Source organism: Pangasianodon hypophthalmus, chromosome 23 (assembly GCF_027358585.1).
Source record: "Pangasianodon hypophthalmus isolate fPanHyp1 chromosome 23, fPanHyp1.pri, whole genome shotgun sequence".
Taxonomy (NCBI): domain Eukaryota; kingdom Metazoa; phylum Chordata; class Actinopteri; order Siluriformes; family Pangasiidae; genus Pangasianodon; species Pangasianodon hypophthalmus.
Window position 1 is genome coordinate 2,203,767 of NC_069732.1, and position 23,727 is coordinate 2,227,493.

Sequence of the window (23,727 nt, forward strand, 5' to 3'; positions counted from 1 at the left end):
GGATATTTGATGCTGAACTTAAAACCTCTGCTTCAGTCTCACTATTAGAGAATGTGTGTTACTGAGGAGCAGATCATGTGACTCTCAGAGAGATGATCTTACCTCAGTGTCTCCAGTTTACAGTGAGGATTCTCCAGTACAGCAGAGAGACGCTTCACTCCTGAGTCTCTGAGTTTATTCCCAGACAGATCCAGTTCTCTCAGGTGTGAGGGGTTTGATGTCAGAGCTGAAGTCAGAGCATCACAGCCTTCATCTGAGACATCACAATAACGCAACCTGCAGAGAGACAATGACACACTCTTCACTCTCTCAGTTCAGGACACACAGATTAGTGCAGCAGGAACTTTTTTTTGTCAAAGTGTCACTGCAGTCTTTAATCACTATGAAATATACCATCTTAGTTATAAATTATATGAGAGCAATAACTACATATCAGATTCTATTTATTGTGTTTGAGAGGGTGTGTGTGCGTGTGTGTGTGTGCGCAAGTGATAACCACATGATTTATAAGAACAATGAGGGCAAACACAAACTACCAAAGTCTCTTCCACACACTATTAAAGGTTAGAGGTTTGATGGTGTGTGAGAGAGAATATGACTGTGTGAGAAAGAGGTTTGATGGAGTATGTGAGAGAGTGTGATGGTGCATGAGAGTGATAAAGTTTGAATTTTCGTCTGTAATGGCCTCTTATAGAACAACTCAAACCATGATGAATGAGTGAAAATGACAAAACTTTAACTCTTAGAACTGTAACTATCGCTAGGCTTTGTATTGGCAGACTTCTGAACTTAAATCTTACTAATGAGGGATTATAAGGGATTCGTTTATTGTTTAAAATCTGAAAAACGTGAAAACAACAGTCCTTATTCATCAAGCTGGATATGAATAGATTTATTCATAAAATGTTCGTACAAGCATTTACAGAAGAAATTTGGTATTCATGAAAATCCAGTAATTTTGGAAAAATGTTCGTATCCTACTCGTGCTCCTGAGTGTGTATAAATTTACACATAAGATGACTAATTAATGTAAACCTCAGCTGATTGGCTTCAAATCACATAACCTGTGATGAGCCACTGCACTTTTATATACAGATTACACTGTCAAGTTTAAATAGCTTGTGTATTTTTAGTTACACACGCAAATTCAACGAAAATTTTGTAAAACCCAGTCATTTCTTATTAATAGCATTATCTAAAAAATATAAAAAAGAAAGCAAGTCAGCATAATCCATAAATTAAGACAAAGAAGGCCTGTCATTCAATTAAGAATGCTGCAGTATAAAAGGAGGATTAGATCAGGTGTATAAGTCGGTTCTGTTTACTGAGGGATCTCAGTTTGATGCTGTTTAACACTTTTTTAGATCCAGCACTGGTACGTACAGTATCAGATCTGTGTGTATCTGGTGCTCCCTAGTGTGCTGTGGAACATTCACTTCCTGCACACACACGCCATTTTGCTTTTCTAACATGGCATCAGGGAAAGGGGCGAGGGATTCTGGCTGAGAGTCGGCAAGACGCTTTACTTTGAATTAAAAGAAAAGTTTCCCTGTGTGAGGTTCTTCAAAATAATATAATTTTTATTGGCGTAGTTGTGACTCAAAATAACTCCCACTTCTTCTGAGAAACTCTGTTTTGGCATTCAGCACTGTGGGCTTTGCCTTTTATGGAGTTTTGTGCGTATGCAAGTGCGTATCAACATGCGTATGCAAGTACGAAGATACATAAATACTGTGATCAGATCAGGAAAAACATCTATGCAGACTTAAATTAAATGATTTTCCTGTTCAGGATATTTGATTCTGAACCTAACACCTCTGCTTCTGTTTCACTATTAGAAAATATGTCTTAGTGAGGAGCAGGTCATGTGACTCTCAGAGAGATGATCTTACCGCAGTGTCTCCAGTTTACAGTGAGGATTCTCCAGTACAGCAGAGAGACACTTCACTCCCGAGTCTCTGATTTTATTCCATGACAGATCCAGTTCTCTCAGGTGTGAGGGGTTTGATGTCAGAGCTGAAGTCAGAGCAGCACAGCCTTCATCTGAGAAATCACAACCACACAACCTGCAGAGAGACAATGACACACTCTTCACTCTCTCAGTTCAGGACACACAGATCAGTTCAGCAGGAACTTTTTCATCAAAGAGTCTCTGCAGTCTTTAATCACTATGAAATACGGCATCTTAGCTATGAATTATATGAGAGCAATAACTAAATAACAAATTATTTTTATTGTGTTTGAGAGGGTGTGTGTGTGCTTTCACACACACACAGCTACACTGTTATACTGAGAGGAGATGTTTCGAGTGTGGGTACATCAGGTATAAAAGGTTGAGTTGTTCACACAAAGAGCTGTGTTTCTGGGGAGCTCAGGGGGCGACACGGCCGAGATACATCACCAGCAGAGTGGGGACAGTCAGCAGGAGAGCAGAAGAGGAGAGCACTGAGCACAGCAGTAATGCTAATGATGCTAACACTGCAAACAATCCTGATTCTAATGTTAATCCTTGTACGGATGCTAATTCTAATACTGATGCTGGTAATAGCATAGGTGCTAAACCAGAGGTGACTGCAGGTGTTAGCATTAGCACTAGCGGTGATACCGGCCTTAATGCTAACACTGAGACTGTCACTAATCCCGCAAATCTGCAGCAGGAGAACACACAAGACTCGCGTAAAAGAAAAATGGAGTCAAGAACTTGGCAAAGGTGGAGAAAACTTAGTTAAAGAAAAGAATACCTGAAAAGAGCTAGATGAAAACCGTTACGACAATGCCAATAATCCCCAAAACTGCACTGACTCAGTAAACAGTGTAATGTCAGATAGTGAAAGGCCAGAGTGCAGTACAGGTGCTACAGGAGAACAGCTCACACACATGGAGGAGGGTCAGATCTCCTCAGATGAGACGAGTTACTCTGACTGCTCAGGTGTGTCAGAAACACAGCCAGATGACATGTACTCCATCACACACATCAACCGCTTTCTAGAACAGACTAAAGGAAAAAGGAATGTTTCACTGTCCAGTTACTTCCCTGATAAGTCCAAGTTCGTGAAGACAGCACAACACGTCACCAAGAAAGAGAACCTGAAGGAGCTGTCACCTAGGAGAAGATTTTGACTCAGGAAGTGGACATCAGTATTACAAAAGTCTCTTCTAAGTTAGTTGTGGACAGGATCTATCTAGCACTCTTTCTGGTTTTCTGGACTTTTCACTGTCTCCTCTGTTTCCACACATGAGACTGGATTGAAAACTCTGTGTCATGGACATTCAGAGACTGGACATATCAGTGTGGAGTCAGTACACTCCTGCATCCTGAGCAAACACTGGACAAATACTTGAACCTAGAAACTCAATCTACTACAACTTGGATATTTGATCTTGATTTCCAGACTTTCTATATGCATGGACTGTTAAAGGTGTTCTGAGTGTGGACTTTCTACTTACATGGACTTTAAAGTGAGAACAGACTGCATAGGGCTCACAAAAAGACATGGATGTTTTGTGTCATGTACAATCCAGAATTATGTAGCAAATGCTAAATGTGTGTTACTGAGGAGCAGGTCATGTGACTCTCAGAGAGATGATCTTACCTCAGTGTCTCCAGTTTACAGTCAGGATTCTCCAGTACAGCAGAGAGACACTTCACTCCTGAGTCTCTGACTTTATTCCATGACAGATCCAGTTCTCTCAGGTGTGAGGGGTTTGATCTCAGAGCTGAAGTCAGAGCAGCACAGCCTTCATCTGAGACACCACAACCACACAACCTGCAGAGAGACAATGACACACTTTTTACTCTCTCAGTTCAGGACACACACATCAGTTCAGCAGGAACATTTTCATCAAAGAGTCACTGCAGTCTTTAATCACTATGAAATACGGCATCTTAGCTATGAATTATATGAGAGCAATAACTAAATAACAAATTCTATTTATTGTGTTTGAGAGGGTGTGTGTGTGTGTGTGCGTGTGTGTGTGTGTGTGTATGTGCTTTCCAGCTCCATGAGAATGATTCCACTTGACTGTAAAAACTCGGCAATTAAACATGCCCTGTGTTTTCATATACAGGTTTTTATGTTTCTTAATAACCGAGATGAAACTCTCCGTATAAGTTTTAAATGTAAGGATGGTGACAGAAGATACACTGTTATACTGAGATGAGATGTTTTAAGTGTGGGGACATCGGATATAAAAAGTTGAGTTGTTCACACAGAGCTGTGTAGCCGGGGAGCTCAGGGGGCGACACTGCTGAGATACTGCACCAGCAGAGTGGAGACAGTCAACAGGAGAGCAGAAGAGGACAGCATTGAGAGAGCAGTAATGCTAACACTGCACACAATCCTGACACTAATGTTAATTCTTGTACAGATGCTAATTGTAACACTGATGCTGGCGATAGCATAGGTGCTAAACCTGAGGTGACTGCGGGTGTTAGCGTTAGCGCTAGCAGTGATATCGGCTTTAAGGCTGACACTGAGACTGTCATTAAGTGAAGTGAAGTGATTTCTGGCCAAGTATGGTGACCCATACTCAGAATTTGTGCTCTGCATTTAACCCATCCAAGTGCGCAGACACACACAAACACCGTGAACACACACCCGGAACAGTAGGCAGCCTTTTTTGCCGCAGCGCCCAGGGAGCAGTTGGGGGTTCGGTACCTTGCTCAAGGGTCTCACCTCAGTCGTGGTATTGAGGGTGGGAGAGAGCGCTGGCCACTCCCCCCACCTACAATCCCTGCCAGACCTGAGACTCGAACCCACGACCTTCAGGTTCACCTTCTGGTTACAAGACCGAGCCTCTAACCATTAGGCCACGACTGCCGCAAATCCCGCAAATCCCGCAAATCTGCAGCAGGAGAACACACAAGACTCGCGCAAAAGAAAAATGGAGTCAAGAAAGGTGGAGAAAACTTAGTTAAAGAAGAAAATACATGAAAAGAGCTAGATGAAAACCGTTAAGACAATGCCAATAATCCCCAAAAACTGCACTGACTCAGTAAACAGTGTAAATTCAGACAGTGAAAGGCCAGAGTGCAGTACAGGTGCTACAGGAGAACAGCTCACACACATGGAGGAGGGTGAGATCTCCTCAGATGAGGCGAGTTACTCTGACTGCTCAGGTGTGTCAGAAACACAGCCAGATGACATGTACTCCATCACACACATCAACAGCTTTCTAGAACAGACTAAAGGAAAAAGGAGTGTTTCACTGTCGAGTTACTTCCCTGATAAGTCCAAGTTTGTGAAGTCAGTACAACACGTCACCAAGAAAGAGAACCTGAAGGAGCTGTCACCTAAGAGAAGATTTTGACTCAGGAAATGGACATCAGCGGTACGAAAGTCTCTTCGAAGTTAGTGGTGGACAGGATCTATCTTTCTGGTTTTCTGGACTTTTCACTGTCTCCTCTGTTTCCACACATGAGACTGGATTGTAAACTCTTGTGTCATGGACATTGAGAGACTGGACATGTCAGTGTGGAGTCAGTACACTCCTGCATCCTGAGCAAACACTGGACAAATACTTGTATCTACTACAAGTTGGATATCTGATCTTGATTCCCAGATTTTCTATTAGCATGGACTTGTAAAGGAGTTCTGAGTGTGGACTTTCTACTTACATGGACTTTAAAGTGAGAACAGACTGCATAAGGCTCACAAAAAGACATGGTTGTTTTGTGTTATGTACAATCCAGAATTATGTAGCAAATGCTAAATGTGTGTTACTGAGGAGCAGGTCATGTGACTCTCAGAGAGATGATCTTACCTCAGTGTCTCCAGTTTACAGTCAGGATTCTCCAGTACAGCAGAGAGACGCTTCACTCCTGAATCTCTGAGTTCATTCCAAGACAGATCCAGTTCTCTCAGGTGTGAGGGGTTTGATCTCAGAGCTGAAGTCAGAGCAGCACAGCCTTCATCTGAGATATCACAACCACGCAACCTGCAGAGAGACAATGACACACTCTTCACTCTCTCAGTTCAGGACACACACATCAGTTCAGCAGCAACTTTTTTAAAATTAAAGAGTCAATGCCAGAGGTGCCTCATCCATGGGGGCAAGTGAAGCAGAGCCCCATCATTTATATCAGCCACTGAACAAATATGAATCAAACTCCTCATTCACCACTTCATACATTTTAAATTCCGTTGAAATACTAATAACCTGTTCTGAGGTAATTGAAATTAATGTTGTTAGGGCAGTGGGTCTCAAACTGTTTTAAGAAATCAAATATATCTAATTCTATTTGTGAAAGTTTTTTTGTATTTAAAAGAGCACTCCAAAGTAAACAAAGATCTGGCATCATCTTGTGGGCACACAGGCTCACCAATGAATGAATGATGGATGAAAACATGACTGTGAAACAGCACAAATCAGGCTGGTGGATTTGAGCTTAGACGCCTGTAAACAGTCACTATTTTGAAGTTTAATGCAGTAAAGTTTCAGTGCTTGGTCACCTCACTGAAATACTCTATTACTTCATGTGCCATTGGGTCTAGAGCTCTACTGAGGTATCATATATGCTAAACTCTATTTATGAAAGTTTTCACAAGTTGAGCTCTGTATTAAAAAGTGGATTTTCATGGACATTGGTGGTATCTGTATTGCAAATAGCATCTCGAAGTTAAAAACGCCTTTATTTTCTGTTCCCACCTGTTCCCACCTTATCCACTGCTGACAGACAAAAACAGAACTGTGAAAAGCTTCATAAATCAGCCTGGTTCATTTGAAGCAGGTTTCATTCCTCTGAGTGGCTAGCTTTTGACTTTATATATCCTTGTTATTACTAATTTATATACCAAAAATTCCCTTAAAATATACTTCAAACAGGAAGGAAACATGAAGAAAATCTATTTTAGACATTGACCTTGCTGTGATCTTGACCCTTTTGGATCAATTCCAACATCTAATCAGTTCATTTGCTTGTTACAATGATAATTCCATATAGATCCTGCAAACATTCAACTACTAATTCTTGAGATATCACACTAATTATAATCTTGGACAGAAGGACAACCTGAGAACAGTAACGCTTCCACCACTTAGTGACTTATTGGCGGGGATACAAACAAATTCTTCTTGTGTTTGAAAGAGTATATATTCATGTGTGTGTATGTGTGTGTGTGTGTTTAGTGGTCTATGTATTGTTGTCTGTAAACAAATGTCTGTATATTCTGAGGAATGTGTAACAGTTTTTACCTGTAACAAATCCGGCATCGTTTTTGTTTGCTCTCTCCTGTCTGGCAAGGCGTTAGACTGGGCCACCGCCGTGTGGAATTTCACTCGACCAGCCTTTTCCTCGTTCGAGGCGTTTTTGCAGCGATTCCGAGAGGTGTTTGATCTGCCCGAGGGAGGAGATGGAGCGCGTGAACAAATTCTCACGCTGCGTCAGGGGGAAAAAACGGTGGTGGACTTTGCCCTATCATTTCGCACACTGGCTGCACAAACCGGATGGTCTGATGACCCCTTAAAGATGCTTTTCCGCAAGGGTCTAAACCTGGAGTTACAGGCAGAGCTCGCCTGTCGAGATGAGGGAAAGATCTTGGATCAGCTGATTGATCTTGACATTCGCATTGACAACCTGATTCGCTCTAGGAGGCCCAGCAGGGGTTCGGCGCTTCGTTCATCGAGCCCTCCGTTAATGCCTGAGCAAGAAGCGATGCAGGTGGGACATGCTCGTATCTCTCCCGAGGAAAGAGATCGTCGTTATCGTAGAAACCTCTGCCTCTACTGCGGCCAAGCCGGTCATGTGAAAGCTTCCTGCCCCACAAGACCCAAGCAACCCGCTCCCTCTGCGGTGAGTCAATCATCTCGTATTTCAAAGTGTATTAAGGTACCTGTTAAATTAGCCTCTAGTAATGGGGTGGTAGAAACAATGGCTCTAATCGATTCTGGAGCAGCAGGAAATTTTATTGATGCTGGCTTCACTAAAGTTCATGACCTCCCTCTCATACCGTGTAAATCTCCTTTAGCAGTGACAGCGTTAGACGGAAGACCTCTGGGCGCCGGTCAGGTCCTATACACCACTATTGACATCTGCCTGACTACTGTCGCCATGCACTCAGAAACCATCCGTTTCTTCATCATACAAGCTCCCAATAACCCAGACAATAACACACATTCACCATGTCAGAGCCGTTCTACAACGTTTGATCTCCCACCAGTTATATGCTAAAGCAGAGAAATGTGAGTTTCACCAGACTTCCACCACGTTCCTGGGATATGTGGTCAGTCCTGAGGGAGTGGCGATGGATGATCGCAAAGTGCAGGCCGTCCTGAACTGGCCCCAACCTACGACTGTCAAGGAAATGCAGAGATTCCTTGGATTCGCCAACTTTTACAGACGATTCATCAGAGACTTCAGCTCCATCACAGCCCCCCTGACTTCAATGACTAAAAGGAGGGGAGGCCGCTTATCCTGGTCGCCCGTAGCTGACAGAGCCTTTAATCACCTCAAGGAACGTTTCTCTACTGCACCTATACTCCATCACCCTGATCCCGAACGTGAGTTCATAGTGGAGGTAGATGCCTCCAGCACAGGCGTCGGGGCCGTTCTTTCGCAACGTCATGGCAGTCCACCCAAACTCTTCCCCTGTGCCTACTTCTCTCGCAAGCTTAACCCAGCGGAACAGAATTATGATGTGGGGAACCGCAAACTATTGGCTATGAAGGCGGCTCTGGAGGAGTGGCGACATTGGCTTGAGGGAGCCAAATTTCCCTTCTCGGTTCTCACCGACCATCGCAATCTGGAATATCTCCGTTCTGCAAAGAGACTCAATCACAGACAGGCTAGGTGGGCGTTATTCTTCACACGGTTCCAGTTCACAGTAACTTATCGTCCAGGTTCCAAGAACACCAAAGCAGACGCGCTTTCTCGCCAGTTCGAGTCCGCTTATCAACCCCTTTCACCTGATCCCATCTTACCTACCACTCTCATCGTGGCACCTGTACAGTGGGACATCATGACTGTATTGGCACGGATCCCATACCGGCTGCTTGTCCTCCCAACAGGACCTTTGTACCTCTTTCCCTGAGGAACAGAGTTATTCAACAGGCTCATGACCTCCCCGGCTCCGGACAACCCGGAATAACGGCGTCCATCCAACTCCTCACCAACAAATTCTGGTGGCCCTCTCTTCGTACTGACACCATTACATACATTAAGAACTGTGTAACTTGCAACACCACCAAATCTTCTAAACAGTTACCGGCGGGTTTGCTCCAGCCTCTGCCCATTCCTCAGAGACCCTGGTCCCACATCGCCATCGACTTTATCACCGACCTCCCCAACTCCAGAGGCAATACCACCATTCTTACTGTTGTTGATCACTTCTCTAAGTCCTGTCGCCTGATACCCTTACCCAAACTACCCACAGCCCTAGAAACAGCAGAGACCCTGTGCAGTCATGTGTTCCGCTTCTACGGACTCCCCAAAGATATCGTCTCGGACAGAGGCCCTCAGTTCACCTCTCACGTATGGACAGCTTTCTTTAAACATCTCGACATTAACATAAGTCTTACCTCGGGCTACCATCCTGAATCCAATGGGCAAACCGAGCGGCTCAACCAAGAGATCACTCGCTTTCTAAGATCCTACTGTCACCGCAATCAAGCTGATTGGAGCCGATATCTGTTTTGGGAGGAATACGCACAAAATTCCCTGCGCAAACAATCCACCGGGCTTACACCCTTCCAATGCGTGCTTGGGTTCCAACGACCTCCTCTTTCCCTGGTCCGTGGAGCCCACAGAATTACCCGCAGTTAATGACTGGTTCAGGAGGAGTGAAACTACCTGGAACGAGGCCCATACCCATCTCCAACGTGCCATCAGGAGACGGAAAGAACAAGCAGATCAACACCGACGTCTCAACCCTGAGTATGTCCCGGGATCGTGGGTCTAGCTCTCCACTCGAGACCTCCGGCTCCGACTACCCTGCCACAAACTCAGCCCCAGGTACGTGGGTCCATTCAAAGTCGTTAAACAAATAACCCCTGTCTCTTATCGTCTGGCCTTACCTCCACAATATCGTATCTCACCCACTTTTCATGTCTCCCTGCTCAAGGCCGCTGGTGCTCCGAGAAGGGCGGACAACCTAGATGAGGCCCGGAACCAGGGACCCCCTCCCCTCATCATCGACGGTGAGGAGACGTATCAGGTGCAGGAAATCTTAAACTCTCGGCGCCGGGGAGGAGTCCTGCAATATCTCGTGGACTGGGAGGGGTACGGACCGGAGGAGAGGTCCTGGGTCGATGCCAAGGACATTCTTGACCCGTCTCTTACTACTGACTTCCACAGGACCCATCCGGATAAACCGGCCCCTCGTCCTCGCTGAAGACCCCGTCGTTGTCTGCCTTCTCACGTCAGGAGCCGCTCGCAGGAGGGGGGCTCTGTAATGAATCCGGCCTCTGTGGTTCCCCCTGATCGTCACCAGAGGTCACCATCACCCGAGTATTGACTTTCCTCTTTAAACTACATTTCCCATCACCCCGCGCCCAGCACTGATTACGAGCTCACCTGCAGCCTATTACCGGGACTACTTAATCCTCTGCTGCTCGCTCACTCTTTGTGAAGTCTTGTTTTGCCCCGGCTGACATTTCTGAGCGTTTGTATCTTCTTTGTTGGATTACCGTGTTTGACCTTGGACTGTTATTTCTCGTTTCTGGATTCTTTGCTGCCTGCCCTGACCATCCGCCTGTTTGATTACTCTGCCTTTGTCTCGCCTCTGATCACCCTGTTTTGCTGTTGCTCGACCACGCCTGTACGACTGTGTCTGCCTTTTATTAAACGCTGCTAATGGATCCCCATTCTGTTGACTCCTCATTACATTACCATTGTGGGAATATTTATTTGGTTCCAGTGAGGATTTATTTTGAACAGAAGGTTGGAGTTGGTGGCAGGTGTAGCATTTTCTAGCTACGTTAATACACATGTTAAAGGAAATACGACAGAGAAATATAAACGTGTGTGTGTGTGTGTGTGTGTGTGTGAGAGAGAGAGAGAGAGAACAGAGAGCTGAAATTCTCACCCCATGATGAACAATGATTGCAGTACAAAGAAGTAAATTTTCTCTTTTTTTTGAACCCTCACCTGTTTCAAAGCTTATTTTCATCTTCCGTTATTACTGATATTGTAAAGATAAGATTCAGCAGCCATTTTGAAATGAAATGATTTTCCTCCTCAGGATATTTGATGTTGAACCTAAAACCTCTGCTTCAGTCTCACTATTAGAGAATGTGTGTTACTGAGGAGCAGGTCATGTGACTCTCAGAGAGATGATCTTACCTCAGTGTCTCCAGTTTACAGTGAGGATTCTCCAGTACAGCAGAGAGACACTTCACTCCTGAGTCTCTGAGTTTATTCCAAGACAGATTCAGTTCTCTCAGGTGTGAGGGGTTTGATCTCAGAGCTGAAGTCAGAGCAGCACAGCCTTCATCTGAGAAACCACAACCACACAACCTGCAGAGAGACAATGACACACTCTTCACTCTCTCAGTTCAGGACACAGAATAATGAACTTCATCAGCACAGTCACCACAGTCTTACATCACTGTGTATTACTGTGAAGGTTTTTTTATGAAATTTTAAAAGCAATAACTAAAAAATTAGTGTTAAAACAGATTGTATTATTTGTTTATAGTGTGTGAAAAGGTCTGAAAAGTTGCATTAATGATTCACAGAACAGAACTTCTCAAACCATCATGAACAAGTGAAAATGACAAATAAACTCTTAGAACTGTAACCTATTTCTCAGCTTTTTATTGCCAGCCATCTGAAATTATTTATATCAAGGAGGGATTATGTTACTGTTTAAATTTCCACATATGGAAACATAACAAGTGTGTGTGTGTGTGTGTGTGTGTGTGTGTGTGTGTGTGTGTGTGTGTGTGTGTGCTTATAATTCAGTTTAATTAAATGATTGACGAGAACTATCAGGACTGAGTTTCCCCAAAAGCATTTCAAAGTTAAGATAATCTTCACTGGGAGAGAGAGAGAGAGTGTTCAAAGTGATGCTCGCTCTACCATTTCACAATGATGTATAGGCTGCAATGCTTTTGGGAAACACAATCCTGATTGGCTTAATTTATTACATAAATATTGTGTTTAAATCAGTAGGAATGGGAGGAAAAGCGTCAACATGCACTGAAATGAAATGATTTTCCTCCTCAGGATATTTGATGTTGAACCTAAAACCTCTGCTTCCGTCTCATTTTAGAGAATGTGTGTTACTGAGGAGCAGGTCATGTGACTCTCAGAGAGATGATCTTACCTCAGTGTCTCCAGTTTACAGTCAGGATTCTCCAGTACAGCAGAGAGACGCTTCACTCCTGAGTCTCTGACTTTATTCTCAGACAGATCCAGTTCTCTCAGGTGTGAGGAGTTTGATCTCAGAGCTGAAGTCAGAGCAGCACAGCCTTCATCTGAGATATCACAGTCACACAACCTGCAGAGAGACAATGACACACTCTTCACTCTCTCAGTTCAGGACACACACATCAGTTCAGCAGAAACATTTTTTTTAATTAAAGAGTCAATGACAGAGGTGCCTCGTCCATGTGGGCAAGTGAAGCAGAGCCCCATCATTTATATCAGCCACTGAACAAATATGAATCTTCACAAACTCACTGAAATACTCTATTACTTCATGTGCCATTGGGTCTAGAGCTGTACTGAGGTATCAAATATGCTAAACTCTATTTATGAAAGTTTTCACAAATCGAGCTCTGTACAATAAAGTGGATTTTCATGAACATTGGTGGTATCTGTATTGCAAATAGCATCTCGAAGTTAAAAACTCCTTTATTTCCTGTTCAAACCTGGTGACCTTATCTACTGCTGACAGACAAAAACAGGACCATGAAAAACTTCATAAATCAGCCTGATTCATTTGAAGCAGGTTTCATTCTTCTGAGTGGCTAGCTTTTGACTTTATATATCCTTGTTATTACCAATTTATATGCCAGAAATTCCCTTAAAATATACTTTAAACAGGAAGGAAACATGAAGAAAATCTATTTTAGACATTGACCTTGCTGTGACCTTGACCCATTTGGATCAATTCCAACATCTAATCAGTTCATTTGCTGGTTACAATGATAATTCCATATAAATCCTACAAACATTCAACCACTCGTTCTTGAGATATCACAATAATTATAATCTTGGACAGAAGGACAAACCAAGAACAATAACACTTCCACCACTTAGTGACTTATTGGTGGGGTATACAAACAATTAACTATTTATTGTGTTTGAGAGAGTATATTTGTGTGTGTGTGTGTGTGTGTGTGTGTAGTGGTCTATGTATTGCTGTCTTTAAACAAATGTCTTCATATTCTGAGGAATGTGTAACAGTTTTTACATTGTGAGAATATTTAGCTGGTCCCAGTGAGGATTTATTTTGAACAGAATCTGCAGGTTAAGGTTGGAGTTGGTGGCAGGTGTAGCATTTTCTAGCTACGTTAATACACATGTTAAAGGAAATACAACACAGAAATGTAAACGTGTGTGTGTGTGTGTGTGTGTGTGTGTGTGTGTGAAGACAGTCTACAAACAGTTCACAAAGCTGAAATTCTCACCCCATGATGAACAATGATTACAGTACAAAGAACTAAATTTTTGGTCTTTAGAACCGTCATCTATTTCAAAGCTTATTGTCAGCTTCCTTTCTTCCTTTATTACTCACATTGTAATTATAAGATTCAGTAACCATGTCATATTTAAAAAGCAGCAGGAGAAATTTGTCCTAATTATTATTAATGCAATAACTATAATCATTAAAAAAATTCTTTTAAGTTCCAGTTCCAAAACAAGCAAATATCAGGAATATCAAATACACATAGAAAACACAACTAATATTGTGAATAGATAATTACAAATCAAATGATTCACTGAAATGAAATGATTTTCCTCCTCAGGATATTTGATGTTGAACCTTAAACCTCTGCTTCAGTCTCACTATTAGAGAATGTGTGTTACTGAGGAACAGGTCATGTGACTCTCAGAGAGATGATCTTACCTCAGTGTCTCCAGTTTACAGTGAGGATTCTCCAGTACAGCAGAGAGACACTTCACTCCTGAGTCTCTGAGTTTATTCCCAGACAGATCCAGTTCTCTCAGGTGTGAGGGGTTTGATCTCAGAGCTGAAGTCAGAGCAGCACAGCCTTCATCTGATACACCACAATCACACAACCTGCAGAGAGACAATGACACACTCTTCACTCTCTCAGTTCAGGACACACAGATCAGTTCAGCAGGAACTTTTTCATCAAAGAGTCTCTGCAGTCTTTAATCACTATGAAATACAGCATCTTAGTCAATAATTATATGAGAGCAATAACTACATAACAAATTTTATTTATTGTGTGTGTGTGTGTATTTCTGTCTTCAGGGGGACTCGATGTAGTCATATTTTGAGGAAGATGTGACAGTTTTTACATTGTGAGGACATTGAGCTGGTCCCAGTGAGGATTTATTCTTTTACAGAAACTGCAGTTTAAGGTTAAGGTTTGGCTGTAGGTTGTTAAATTCTGGTTTTATCTTACTGCTGGTTTAAAGCAGGATGTTGAATTGCCAGGATGTTACCTGACTTGTGTAATTTCACAGCTGTTGCTTGTTACCATTAGCCCTTTTGTTGAAGACATTTCCCCCACTGGCTGAGGCCAATCAACATCCAGCACTGAATCTCCCAACGTTTACTTCACACCAAAATGCTCTGTTCTGTACCTAATTGTGAGGCATTGGTTTCACAGACTCCAGAAAACCCCCACGCCAGGGGAAAAAGGGGGGGGGGGGGGGGGGGGGGGGGTGTACGGACGGATGGGGGGGGGGACCCCAAAGCTATATACAAGGTTACAAACAAACAAATAAACACTAACTCTATATACAATAATTTAAACTCTAACAAATATTTCTCACGGCACCACAGTTGCCCGCTCGCTCAAAACAACAACCAAACTACCAACCACCCCACACACTGCTTTGGGGCTCTCTTTTAAACTCTAAGGCCCGCCCCTCTTTGGATTAAACCAAATAACAAGGAAGGTACAGGGTAAATAGGCACATATTTTACAACAATACACCCATATCATACATTTAAGACATCATCTACTACATAATATATATCTTTACACTATGAAATAAAACATTATACACCATAATAGCAAATACAGACATAACGTAAACATAAAAACATTTCGCGATTGCCCCATGGGCCACACAGTGGACTAGTCTATTTCCGGTTGCTTCGCGCCAATTCTGGCAGTACATAGCCAGGCCACCAGGTGGCGCCCAGGTTTGGCCGGCCTATGGAGGAAACGCCACACTACACAGACAATAACAAGCACAAACCACCGGGGTGTATTTAAAACATGAAACAAAGAAAATGAAAGTAAAACACCGTAAACCATTAACTCAAATATATGTATGTGTGTTTGTGCTGTCATGCGCAGCGTGAATTAATGTCAGGGGATGAAACGGAGTGGATATGTTTGTGTGTATGAAAGTCCAGTATGCTAATAGCGTGCGTGTGCACCCACATCGCCTCAGCAGGGGTTTACGGAGGAAGAATGAGGTACGTTGCGGTGTGTGTGTGTATATGTGTGTGTGCTAACCAATAGGGCCAGGTCACTTCCTCACATCACCTCCCTCCTCTCCAGGCCGCGAACTGATCGGGTACCGAGACAGGTAGTCGGCTATCTTGTTTTGGGGACCAGGCCGATGTCTGATTTTAAATTTGTAAGGCTGTAGGGAGAGGTACCATCTGGTCACCCGAGAGTTGTGATCCTTCATGGTATGGATTCACGTCAGGGCTCGGTGATCAGTTTCCAGGACGAACTCCCTTCCTAGCAGGTAATATCTGAGGCTCTCCAGTGCCCACTTGATTTCTCTATTGTGGAGTACCGGGTTTCTCTTGGTAGCAGTTTCCTGCTCAGGAATGCAATAGGCCTCTCTTCTCCTGCATCTTACTGGGTCAGGACTGCCCCAATTCCCACAGCTGAAGCATCCACCTGGACAATGAACCTCTTGGTGAAGTCTGGACTTTTGAGGACCGGGCCAGAACATGCATTCGCTCCTTCGGGGTTTTGAAAGCCGCTTCACACTCCTCAGTCCACGTAATCGGGTTTCTCACCGTTTTGCATAGCAAGTTGGTCAATGGGACAGCAGTTGTAGAGACGTTGGGGATGAAACGCCTATACCACCCCAGGAACGAGCAAACCTCCTTCTTTGTTGTTGGTCTTGGGGTGTGTCGAACCACCTCTACTTTATCCACTTGAGGTTTCAGCTCTCCGTTCCCCAGGCGGTACCCAAGGTAATTTGTCTCCAACTTCGCCCAGTCACATTCTGCCACATTTAAGGTTAGGCCAGTTTGTTCGATCTTTTGCAGGGTTACTTTTAGGTGTTTCAAATGGTTTTCCCAGCTTGCACTGTGGATGACGACGTCGTCCAGGTATGCAGCAGACCACTCTTCACAGCCTCGGAGGACTTGGTCCATTAATCGTTGGAAAGTTGTTGGTGCTCCATGCAGCCCAAAAGGCAAAACAGTGAACTGCTATAGCCCCAGTGGAGTCTTGAATGCAGTGTACAGTTTGGACGCCTCCTCTAGGGGTACTTGCCAGTATCCTTTGCAAAGGTCATAGGTAGTGATGTATTTAGCTTGGCCAATCCTCTCTAAAAGGTCATCAATACGTGGCATTGGGTATGTGTCGAATCGTGACTGAGCATTCAGCTTTCTGAAGTCAATGCAGATACGCAGCGTCTCATCTTTCTTTGGGACTATCACGATTGAGCTACTCCATTCACTGTCAGAGGGTTCTATAACTCCCAACTCCAGCATTGTCTCAATCTCCGCTTTTAGAGGTACCAGCAGTCTCTCAGAGATTCTATACGGCCACTGTCGATGAGGTGTTGCATCAAGGAGCTGGATTCTGTGATGTACCAGGTTAGTCCACCCAGGCCTCTGACGGAACAACATGGGGTACTGGTTTAGGAGATCTTGCAGCTCAGCCTGTTTGAATTCCTCCAAGTGATGCAGATTGACACTTGATGGCTGTGTTGGCCCTTTTGGTTGTGATTCGAGGTTGTCCTCATCTTCGTCCTCATTGACTTTACGGACCATCAGTGATGTCTTTGGTTTGCTGGGTGGCTCTTTCCACTCTTTGAGCAGATTAATGTGGTAGATTTGTGATGCCTTGCCTTTGTCTGGATGATGAATTTCATAGGTAACTGGCCCAGTCTTGCGAACAACACTGTAGGGTCCCTACCACTTCATTAACAGCTTGTTCATTGATGTTGGAAGCAGTAATTATACCTTCTGTCCGGGTTGCAGTTCTCGGGTTCGGGCGTGTTGGTCATAGCAGGTCTTTTGTGCCTTTTGTGCCTGCCGAAGATTCTCTTGGGCCATCTCCCAGTACCTCTCGAGGCGGTCTCTCATCTCCAAGATGTACTGGACAATGCCTTTCTCTGTCTTTGTTGCCTTATCCGAGGCCGTGGCCTCCCAGCTCTTCCGCAGGAGGTCTAGCGGGCCTTGGACCTCCCATCCATACAGAAGCTCAAATGGAGAAAAGCCCATCGATGCTTGGGGTACCTCCCTGTAGGCGAACAGCAAAAATGGCAGCCACTTGTCCCAGTCCCTTCCAGTATCAGACACGAACTTGCGAAGCATGTTCTTTAGTGTTTGATTAAACCTTTCCACTAGTCCGTCAGTTTGTGGGTGATAAGGACTGGTCTTGATTGCAGTAATTCCTAGTTGCTGATGTAAAAGCTTCATCAGGTGTGACGTGAAGGTAGTCCCCTGGTCTGTGAGGATTTCCTCTGGTATCCCCACCCTAGAGAACAGCTGGACGAGAGCATTGATAATCTTGGGTGTAGTAATGGACCGAAGAGGAAATGCCTCAAGATACCTTGTTGCATAATCGCTGATGACCAGGATGTATTGATGCCCGGCACTGCTCTTCTCCAGGGGTCCCACAATGCCCATGGTGATACGCTGGAAAGGGACAGATATCACAGGTAGAGAATGTAAGGGTGCCCTATCCTGTCGACGCACAGCACTGTTTTTTTGGCATGTGGGGCATGTGGTGCAGTAATTCTGAACATCAGTGTATATGAAGGGCCAAATAAATCGTGAGCTTATGCGAGCATATGTTTTATGAAGTGCCATATGACCTGCCCAGGGAATACTGTGTGCTAGGTGTAAAACAACGGGACGGCAACATGTAGGTACAACCAAACGAGTGAATTCAGGGGTTTGCATATACAGTACATCATTAATGACTACATACTTTTCCCCACACAAGTCAGCTTGGTTCCCCTTAAACGCTTTATCAAACAGTAGTTTTAAGGATACATCAGCTCTCTGTAATTCTGCAATATTCTCTGGGACCTTCCAGCCATGAGCTTCAAGACCCTCAGTTTGGATCTTAGGAGCCGGGGCACTGAGACCTTTCTCTAGTCGTTGTTGACGACATGTCTTTCTGGGGCCTTTAGTCCCACCTTGCAACAGACTATGGTGAAAGTCTGGCAATGGCTGCAGACCTGCTTTAACCTGGGCCCGTGTCACAACAGGACAAGCAACTTTGACCTTGGCAGAAGTATTTACACAGCCTTTCCCCGATTGTAACAGTTCCGTAAGCACTGGCAAATCTCTCCCCAAAATCATGTCAGCAGGTAAATCATCCACAATAGCCACATTCAACATATAAGTCTGATCTTGTACGCATACATTAACATCTGTCTGAGGGTACTGCTTTACATCCCCATGAGCACATTGTACAGTGACCAGCTTAACAAATGGAACATGTCCAACAGAGCCTTTAAACATTGTCCATTTACAGTCACTTGAACATATTGTGTCTTATGTGCATTGTCCTCCTCAATGTCCTCCTCTCTTGGAACATAGCAAAAGCCAGTTAGTTTGGATTTACGAACTGGACACACCGTCGCTTTGTGGCCTGGTTGTTGACAATAAAAACAGACAAGTCTTTTTTCAGGAGCTACTTTCTGTCCATGAGTTACGTTTAAGCCACTCTGAGGTTCCTCAAAGCCACTGGGAGCATTTTTAAAGTTACCTTTCATGGGTTGAGAGTGCTGACTTCCACGGTGAGCATTGATGTACTGCTGAGCCAGTTTTGCAGCATCAAGTCCAGTGGTGGGCTCATGTTCCTTCACCCACACTCTGATCTCATGTGGAAGAACACGGAGTAGCTGTTCGAGGACAATCGTCTCACCGATTTCCTCCTTTGTATGCAGCTCAGGCCTCACCCAACGACGGTACAAGTTCCGCAACCGATGGTAGGTCTCAGTTGGTGATTCCCCAGCTGGAGTAAAAGCAGCACGGAACCGCTGATGGTAGGTCTCTGGAGAGATGTTTAATTTCTCCAGCAGAGCCTCCTTTAGGTTGGCGTAGTTCTCTGCTCTGTCCTCATCCATAGCCAGATAAGCCTCCAGCGCTGGCCCGGTTAACAGTGGAACAAGACGATAACTCCACTCATTCTCTGGCCACCTTCAGGTTCTAGCAAGATGCTCAAACCGACACAAGAAGTTCTCAATGTCTTCCCCCTGCTGGAAGACTGGTAACTTCGGCTCTGTTCGTAGCACTGGCTGGTTGCTGGGTCCCAGGACGGTTGGTGAGTCTGACACAAAGGTCTTGCCTCTCTGGTGAGCTGTACCTCTGCGAGGGCCTGGCATTGGGAGGTCCATCCGTGGACTGCCGGCATCACTTGTCTCTTCGGATGGACGGATCGCTTGCAAAATGGACTCACCTAGATTCTGTAGCTCCAGAAAATAACGTTTCTCTCTCCGCTCTTGTGCGTCGTTGTGTGAGACGGGTTTGTCTTGGGGTAGTGTGAACTTGGGACGAACCGTCGGGAGATCCTCCTCTTTCCTCCTCAGTAGAGTCGACTGTGTCCCAGGCAACATCCTTCTCAGCCATAGCTTTGGTCTGGGAGCGAAGCCCTGCCCTCGGCTTCCTACCTCTCGTCACCGTCTTGCGAGTAGCCATCCCACTTCTGACACCAAATGTGAGGCAGTGGTTTCACAGACTCCACAAAACCCCCACCCCAGGGGTAAAAGGGGAAGAATGATGGCAATACTCGCCGAGATGTTATAGTGCAAGGTGATGATTTATTTACAGTGCTCAAGAGGTGATCCAGTACAGGAAACCATTAACTCAAATATATGTATATGTGTTTGTGTTGTCATGAGCAGGATGAATTAATGTCAGGGGATGAAACGGAGTGGATATGTTTGTGTGTATGAAAGTCCAGTATGCTAATAGCGTGCGTGTGCACCCACATCATCTCACCAGGGGTTTACGGAGGAAGAATGAGGTACGTTGCGGTGTGTGTGCGTGTATGTGTGTGTGTGCTAACCAATAGGGCCAGGTCACTTCCTCACACCAATATAACAACTTGCTTTCAGATGGGATGGCAGAGATGGTGCAGACGTGAGCCTAACACTGTTCTCTGTCTCTCTGATGGTCAGCATAGTGTTGCAAATCAACAATATTGTCCATAAAGCGACATATTTGCTCTTTACTCCAAGGTTCCTGAGTAATCTCTGCATCACGAAATCTGTGATCTAAAAAGGTGTAGCTTTATTTAGCTACGTTAATAAACAAATTAATGGAAATTAATGTGTGTGTATAAACACTACTTATGAAGGTCACAAAATTAAATGTTTATTACTCAAAATTAAGCTTATTTTCAGCTTCCTTTATTACTGAAAAAGCTGCAAGTGAAAGTCGTCCTGATTATTTTAATGCCATGACTAAAACTGTTAATTATAAATCCTCTCTTCAGTTCCAGTTCCAAGATAAACAAAGATCAGTAACATCAAATATATGAAGAAAGCACAACTAATATTGTGATCAGATAATTAGGAATCAGATTAATCAGTGTGCACTGAAACTATTAGCGAATGTGTGTTACTGAGGAGCAGGTCATGTGACTCTCAGAGAGATGATCTTACCTCAGTGTCTCCAGTTTACAGTGAGGATTCTCCAGTACAGCAGAGAGACACTTCACTCCTGAGTCTCTGACTTTATTCTTAGACAGATCCAGTTCTCTCAGGTGTGAGGGGTTTGATCTCAGAGCTGAAGTCAGAGCAGCACAGTCTTCATCTGATACACCACAATCACACAACCTGCAGAGAAACAATGACACACTCTTCACTCTCTCAGTTCAGGACAGACAGATCAGTTCAGCAGGAACTTTTTCATCAAAGTGTCACTGCAGTCTTTATTCACTATGAAATACAGCATCTTATTCAATAATTATACGAGAGCAATAACTAAATAACAAATTATATTTATTGTGCTTGAAAGGGTGTGTGCGTGTATGTGTGTGTGCGTGCGTGCGTGTGCGCACGTGTGTATTTCTGGCTTCAGGGGGACACGATGTAGTCATATTTTGAGGAAGATGTGACAGTTTTTACATTGTGAGGACATTGAGCTGGTCCCAGTGAGGATTTATTCTTTTACAGAAACTGCAGTTTAAGGTTAAGGTTTGGCTGTAGGTTGTTAAATTCTGGTTTTATCTTAATGCGGGTTTAAAGCAGGATGTTGAATTGCCAGGATGTTACCTGACTTGTGTAATTTCACAGCTGTTGCTTGTTACCATTAGCCCTTTTGTTGAAGACATTTCCCCCACTGGCTGAGGCCAATCAACATCCAGCACTGAATCTCCCAACGTTTACTTCACACCAAAATGCTCTGTTCTGTACCCAATATAACAACTTGCTTTCAGATGGGATGGCAGAGATGGTGCAGATGTGAGCCTAACACTGTTCTCTGATGGTCGGCGTAGTGTTGCAAATCAATGATATTTTCCATAAAGCTACATGTTTGCTCATTACTCCAAAGTTCCTGAGTAATCTCTGCAGCAGAAAATCTGTGATCTAACAAGGAGTAGCTTCATGTAGCTACATTAATCCATAAATTAATGGAAATACACCACAGAGATGTACAAGACTGTGTGTGTGAGAACACTCTACATAAAGTTCACAAAATTTAACTTTTTACCCCATAATGAGCAATGACTGCAGTATTAAGGATTAAATTTTCTCTGTCTTTAGAACCCTCACCTGTTTCAAAGCTTATATTCAGCTTTCTTTATTACTGAGAAAACTACAAGTGAAAGTCGTTCTGATTATTTTCAATGTCATGACTAAAACTGTTAATCATAAATCCTCTCTTCAGTTTCAGTTCTGACACAAGCAAAGATCAGTAACATCAAATATATGAAGAAAACACAACTATATTGTGATCAGATCATTAGGAATCAGATTAATCAGTGTGAACTGAAACTCTTAAAGAATGTGTGTTACTGAGGCGCAGTTCATGTGACTCTCAGAGAGATGATCTTACCTCAGTGTCTCCAGTTTACAGTGAGGATTTTCCAGTCCAGCAGAGAGACGCTTCACTCCTGAGTGTCTGAGTTCATTTCTAGACAGATCCAGTTCTCTCAGATTGGAGGATTCAGAGATGAGCACTGAGGCCAAAGCTGCACAACTTTTCTCATTTAGGCCACAATTATTAAACCTAACATAAAGAACAAAATACATGATGCAATACCAGTGTACAATATCAAACATGAAATGTACAAATATGCTAAAATGTGAATAAATATGCTAAAATATGGAATGTACAAACACGCTATACAAGTGGTACAGAATACTGCATCATCATGAAATAAATTTAAAAAATGTTCTTATAAAAGTAAAAAACCTCAGCCACTGGGGTTGTGTGCAACAGTGCACTCTCAGTGCTAGTCCCAAGCCCAGATAAAACTGGGGAGGGTTGTGGCAGGAAGGGCATCCTGCATAAAAACTATGCCAAATCATATACGTGGACCAGTGATCCACCTGTGGCTGAAAGAGCAGCTGAAAGAGGAACAACACACTGAATATTGTCATGGCTGTGATTAGGCTGTAGGCTTGCTGCTTATTGGGTTCATGTTGATTTGTACATTCCCAATAAAAGTCCCAGTGAAACTGGCTTCCCTTCTTACTTTTCATCTTTATCTGTTCATATTTTAAGTCAAAAGTTATATTCATGAAAAATGGATCGCTTGCCATGTCTGCTGATGATGTCAGTAACTCTCCTGTAGTAACCGTTTCAGTGTAACAAACTATTGCTAGAATTATAATGTTATTTGTTAAACACAGACAAGTGGAGTGATATAAACAATGAAACATCCCAGTGCTGTTACACTAAATATAAACACTCTTCGAACGCCGCTCATTCAATCAAATTAATTGAACTAACTGGAACTAACTGTATAATGTTCTATAACAACAGCTTTGACAGTAGTGCAGCTGAAATCACAAATTTATATTAATGCACTCATTCTAATGTTATCTTTTTTTATAGTAACAGCTTACCTATGGATTTGTATTATCTATACTACACACAATCAGATTTTTTTTTCTTTTTTTAAAATGTGTGCAATTGTTGAAATTTGGTGCAGCTATAATGTGAGTGATAAGAGGAAGTTGTTTGATGAGCAAATTACTTTGGAGTCAGAGGAATAATATATTTTACAGTTATAGAAAAATAATCAATTACAGATTATTACAGTAACTCTGCTTCATGTTGGTCTGTATCACAACACCTTTTTCCACTATTCTCCTATAATATCATATTTTATTTCATATACAATATACAGTATATGGCCAAAAGTATGTGGATACCTGACCTAGACACCCATATGTGGTTCTGCCCCAAACTGTTGCCA

At 43.4% G+C, this 23,727-nt stretch overlaps 1 protein-coding gene across 1 annotated transcript in view; it reads right to left on the bottom strand.

Annotated features, from left to right (window-relative positions):
* LOC117595892 (NACHT, LRR and PYD domains-containing protein 12-like) overlaps window positions 1-23,727 on the bottom strand; it is a 55,342-nt gene that overhangs the window by 1,618 nt on the left and 29,997 nt on the right. The window contains exons 7-15 of the mRNA XM_053228287.1: window positions 22,359-22,532; window positions 20,963-21,136; window positions 14,013-14,186; window positions 12,264-12,437; window positions 11,279-11,452; window positions 5,764-5,937; window positions 3,594-3,767; window positions 1,893-2,066; window positions 103-276 (exon numbers count right to left, since the gene is read on the bottom strand). Coding sequence (XP_053084262.1) covers window positions 103-276; window positions 1,893-2,066; window positions 3,594-3,767; window positions 5,764-5,937; window positions 11,279-11,452; window positions 12,264-12,437; window positions 14,013-14,186; window positions 20,963-21,136; window positions 22,359-22,532 — 1,566 coding nt within the window. The remainder of the gene's footprint in view (window positions 1-102; window positions 277-1,892; window positions 2,067-3,593; window positions 3,768-5,763; window positions 5,938-11,278; window positions 11,453-12,263; window positions 12,438-14,012; window positions 14,187-20,962; window positions 21,137-22,358; window positions 22,533-23,727) is intronic.